General features: G+C 41.6%; 1 protein-coding gene across 1 annotated transcript in view; it reads right to left on the reverse strand.

Moving 5' to 3' along the window:
- Nucleotides 1-4081, reverse strand: part of LOC308163930 (testis-expressed protein 11-like) — a gene marked incomplete at both ends in the record, with an annotated part of 12280 nt that extends 8199 nt beyond the window's left edge. The window contains 10 exons of the mRNA XM_080538102.1: nt 74-169; nt 290-347; nt 477-562; nt 774-854; nt 1108-1224; nt 1759-1839; nt 1937-2016; nt 2367-2451; nt 3513-3619; nt 4054-4081. Of these exons, the coding sequence (XP_080394228.1) occupies nt 74-169; nt 290-347; nt 477-562; nt 774-854; nt 1108-1224; nt 1759-1839; nt 1937-2016; nt 2367-2451; nt 3513-3619; nt 4054-4081 (819 nt within the window). The remainder of the gene's footprint in view (nt 1-73; nt 170-289; nt 348-476; nt 563-773; nt 855-1107; nt 1225-1758; nt 1840-1936; nt 2017-2366; nt 2452-3512; nt 3620-4053) is intronic.
- Between the last annotated feature and the right edge of the window lie 1006 nt (nt 4082-5087).

The following is a 5087-nucleotide window of genomic DNA, read 5'->3' on the forward strand; positions in this document are numbered from 1 at the left end:
TAGAATGTTGAACTGAAGTATCAATATGCAACTTTCTGTCATACTAAAGCTCATTAGAAGTGTGATAGGTTACCTTATTGGCTAAGCTCACAGCATTGAGTGCTTTGTCCTGGAACTGCTGACAGTCCCATGCTAGATAGACAGTGGCTAGGAGCCTCAGGCTAGTGGCCTAGAGAAGAAAATCATCAAGGGTTCACAAAACCAAATGACTGCCACGCTATATTAAAAAGCTGTTAGGAAGGAATGAAATAAATAGAATATGTGTTGATAAGCTGCACGACACTCTTACTTGCACTTCAGCACCAGGGCAGTATTTCATATTCATCTTCCCTATATCATAACTCTGGCTGAAAGACACAACACATTGATTTGAGGCCTCATCTCAATTTGAGGCCTCATCTTTCTCCTTCTACAAAGCAACACTTAATATATATATATATATATGTATAATGCTTCCTTCAATCCGTGATCTTTACCTCAGCCAAAATGAACTCTCCTCATACTTTTTCCTATCGAAGGTGTCCACTCCAAAGTTATAGCACATGAGAGAGAGATAGCCAGTCTTTTGGGGGGGGAAGAGTAGTAGTAGTAGTTAAGACATCACAATGTGAAATCAACTTGACATCAGCAGTATCTAAAACCTGAGGGAGATGTGTCAATGTGGTCTCCCCTGAGGGAGATGTGACAAGAGGGAGATGTGTCAACAAAAATATGATCAAAACAAAAGCATGATCATATTAGTGTTGACTGTCCACGTGGCATGAGTGTCCCACCTCTTTTGGTAGGCGCAGCAGAATGTCTTTACAGCGCTGCATGCAGGCCACAGCCTCTTGGTGATTCTCCTGAGCCACTGCCTGCATGGGGATACAATACACCATAAGCTATCAGTACATAAGGTGCAACCAGGACATAATGTGCAGCTTGAAGTCAGCTGAGCTTCAGTTTCCTGTTCTCATAGCTGGATAACACATAATTTCCCTGCTTCGCACCTCATCCTGACTGCCGGTGTGTGTGAAAATGTCACTCTAAGAGTTGCCAAATTTCCCAAGAACAAATTAATTAATTATTAATTAATTTACGTATCGAGCCGCATGCAACTGAGCTTACGGATTCTGCTTGGTACGACAGCACTCGGAGCAGGTCCTTCTCCACGTCTCCTTTGGATGTGTTATTATCCAATCCGTCGTCACGGGACGTCAGCCGGCAATACAGCGCCTCCAGGCTCTGAGAACACAACACACACCGGTGAATACAGTGTTTTAACTTCTCTATAGTTCTCTATAAACACCTGTATGAGCTAACCCAGTGTGTAGACCAGTCCACCTGTATGAGCTAACCCAGTGTGTAGACCAGTCCACTTGTATGAGCTATGCCAGTGTGTAGACCAGTCCACTTGTATGAGCTAACCCAGTGTGTAGACCAGTCCACCTGTATGAGCTCTGAGAACATAACACACACCAGTGTTTTAACTTCTCTATAGTTCTCTATAAACACCTGTATGAGCTAACCCAGTGTGTAGACCAGTCCACCTGTCTGAGCTAACCCAGTGTGTAGACCAGTCCACCTGTATGAGCTCTGAGAACATAACAGTGTTTTAAGCTCTCTATAGTTCTCTATAAACACCTGAATGAGCTCACCCAGTGTGCAGTCCACCTGTATTTAACTTCTCTATAGAGTAAGCGAAGTCATAAGCACATTGAGCTCACTGCTGATTGTTGTGTGAAGCTGCTGTGGCTTGAGGTATTTAAGCTTGCTTACGTTGACAGCCAGCTTTAAGAAGTGGTCAGCCAGCAGAGGTTTCTTACAGTCCAGCCAGGTTCTTCCTGTCTTGCTGGCCATCTGGAAGGAAAGGTGAAAATGTCAGTATTTGAGAGTAATCATCACAGCCAATGGCTCTGCAGTGATTGAGTTCATGGTCGTGAGATGTTCCACTAACCAGGATCTGTTTGCGAATACTGCCCTCTGTTGGATTCTCTGGTTCACAGGAGTACAGGAGTCGGCACGCTACATGACGCACTGACAAGATAGAGGGAGCAAGACAGATAGAGGGAGAATAGCTGTGATTGGATGGCACGGATCACGTGATTGACTGTAATTAACCATATTAATAATAATTGTAAAAATTGCATTATGCGATCTGCTCATAATTATTTAGTATGATTTATGTGAGCGTGTTACATGTAATGTAGCAATGACAAATAAAGTCCATTCCATTCCATTCCAGTAGTTTAATTCGCACATGCTTGTTCAGATGGGTAAAACGAATAAGTAATAATAACATGTCTTAGTGGCTAAATCCAGATCATCTGTAAGACTTCCAGATGCTACATCTTGCAGATACATGGAGTGGCCATCGTCATTGTTACCTTTTGCTTTCTGCTCTTCATTTATGGCTGTACCCACACGTTTGGTAACTGCCCAATTCCACAGCTGGATGGCGCTCTCTTCAAGCTGAAAACAATTTAATTTTGTAACCTTTATTTTCCATTGAAACCAAGGACTCTTTTACGAGGGAGCCCTGAATGCACATTATTTACAACAGTTACAAACATTTTAATAAAACATTTTCAAAACATTTTAAAACACAATCAGGAAAAACAATCACAGATTTCAACAAAGAAACATATTCAACATTCAACATCAACATTTGAGCAGTGAGTTGTACCGGTGAGGTGTACCGATGAGGTGTACCGGTGAGGGGTACCAGTGAGGTGTACCAGTGAGGTGTACCAGTGAGGTGTACCAGTGAGGTGTACCAGTGAGGTGTACCTGTGAGGTGTACCAGTGAGGTGTAATGAGGTGTACCAGTGAGGTGTAATGAGGTGTACCAGTGAGGTGTAATGAGGTGTACCAGTAAGGTGTAATGAGGTGTACCAGTGAGGTGTAATGAGGTGTACCAGTGAGGTGTACCAGTGAGGTGTAATGAGGTGTAACAGTGAGGTGTAATGAGGTGTACCAGTGAGGTGTACCAGTGAGGTGTAATGAGGTGTACCAGTGAGGTGTACCAGTGAGGTGTAATGAGGTGTACCAGTGAGGTGTAATGAGGTGTACCAGTGAGGTGTAATGAGGTGTACCAGTGAGGTGTACCAGTGAGGTGTACCAGTGAGGTGTAATGAGGTGTACCAGTGAGGTGTACCAGTGAGGTGTACCAGTAAGGTGTAATGAGGTGTACCAGTGAGGTTCACCAAAACTAAAAGCGGTTTCAAATTATTCTTGTTTTTTTCAGCAATTAGTCATTCAGCACCAATTTCAGTTCAACACATTTTCCCCAGATTTTTTTTCTTTCTGAGTTCACCATCTAACACCTGAGACTGTGCTATGTCCAGGTCTAAAGCCAGATTAATGCACATTTAGAATTAGTCTACTTCACTTATTGGAGGGGCGAAATTCATCCTATTCACTGAAATGACTGACCTCCAGTTATACAATCAGGCATGCACAACAGTCACATATGGGCACCTTTATATGGTTTAACCAAATTAATTAATTCTAATATACACCAATACACGTACCTGAGGATCCAGTGGTTCTGGGAAGAACACTGCCGTTTCACAATACAGCTTCTCAATGACTTCATCTGTGTTAGCTTGCTGTTTGTGCAGCAGGTGCTCTGTGAGACCTTTAATAACACAAACAGAAGAGCGATCATGAGAAACCATTATAACAGAGAAACAATGACAACAGACACATTCCGTTAGAAATTATGGACAGAATAATGGTGGTCGCCACAGGACGTGGTTGATTTAAGGCAGAGCACATTGCTGTGCCTCTAAATAATTACTTACTAGCTGATTTCGAAGGAAGGCATGGCTTATAAATACACTAAATATGTGTTAAACTTGACACTTTACTGTCGAGTCAACAATGAGGAGCCCAGTGGTCAGTGCTAGCACAGCAGGCTAACACGGTACGTCGTAGCCTGTAGCTACACAGTAGCACAGTAGCCGGTGTCGTTAGTTAGCCACGGCTAGCTTACTCTTTCGTTGATATCTGGTTAAATTAATTGAGCTTATTGAGAAGAAAATATTGAGTATAAATAGTTAAGCAACTCACATTTCACGTTTGATACAATGCTCTCCATCTTTTAAAAAAATAGAAACGGAGCTACAAAGCTAGCAAGTCTGTGGTGAAAGGCGAAGGTGACGTGAGTGCAGGGTTGCCAGATGGGATTGACACTTTCCATCCTAACTACAGTCTAAAAACCGCTAAATCCACAATTTCTTGTCAGAATTTTATTTATTTATTATTTGTTTAATTACTATTGGGCAGGTGCCCATCTCCTGCCACTAAACTGTATGTCTGTAGCCAATGGCAATGGCAATGATGTTTGTAAAAAATAAAAAATAAAAAAAAATAAAAAAAACACAACATTGTATGTAGCTACTAGGGTGTGTGTTTTTGTAACTTTCAGGCACTGACATTATTGATACCGCCTAAATGCTATTTATCCAGCGCAACCCGCCCAAAAGTTTATTTCCCGGCCCAGTGTGATCAACAGTATCCCATTCGGCGGTAGCCCGCCCCATCTGGCAACCCTGCCTGCCATGTCCCACCCACTTTTTGAAAATTGTAGCTTCCAAGAGATTTCATACGGAATGTTTGCTTTACTATTTCTGATTTCATGAAAATCAGGATCCAGGGATGGCTGGTATCAATGGGCTAGCAGGGCTAAGCCCCCCTATCTTTTACAATAAATATGAGAAGAAAAAAACTAAAGTTTCAGAATAAAAGTCCGGGGGAAAAAAGTTTCAGAATAAAAGTCTGCAGGTTCCAGAATGTCTTGTAGAAAGACGTCATATAAGTTGACAGTTTGTTGTTTTTGAGAAATGTGAATTGTACATTGAATTGAAAGTGAATATCTAATAGCTTGTTTTATTGAAAAAGAAAGTGTATGTCAGCAGATTTGTATATAAAGAACCTTTCGCTTGATTCCAGTCTTAGCCATCATTTCAGAAGGTAGAAATACTACACTGTGACTCGTAATGTTGTATGTATGTAATGTTAATAAATAATAGGCACAAACTGATGTTGCAAAAGGTCAAAACTATAGCTGCATTTACTTCCCTGTGTTTAAATGAGTCCTCTTG

Source organism: Nansenia antarctica (assembly GCF_963989245.1).
Source record: "Nansenia antarctica genome assembly, chromosome: 8".
Taxonomy (NCBI): domain Eukaryota; kingdom Metazoa; phylum Chordata; class Actinopteri; order Argentiniformes; family Microstomatidae; genus Nansenia; species Nansenia antarctica.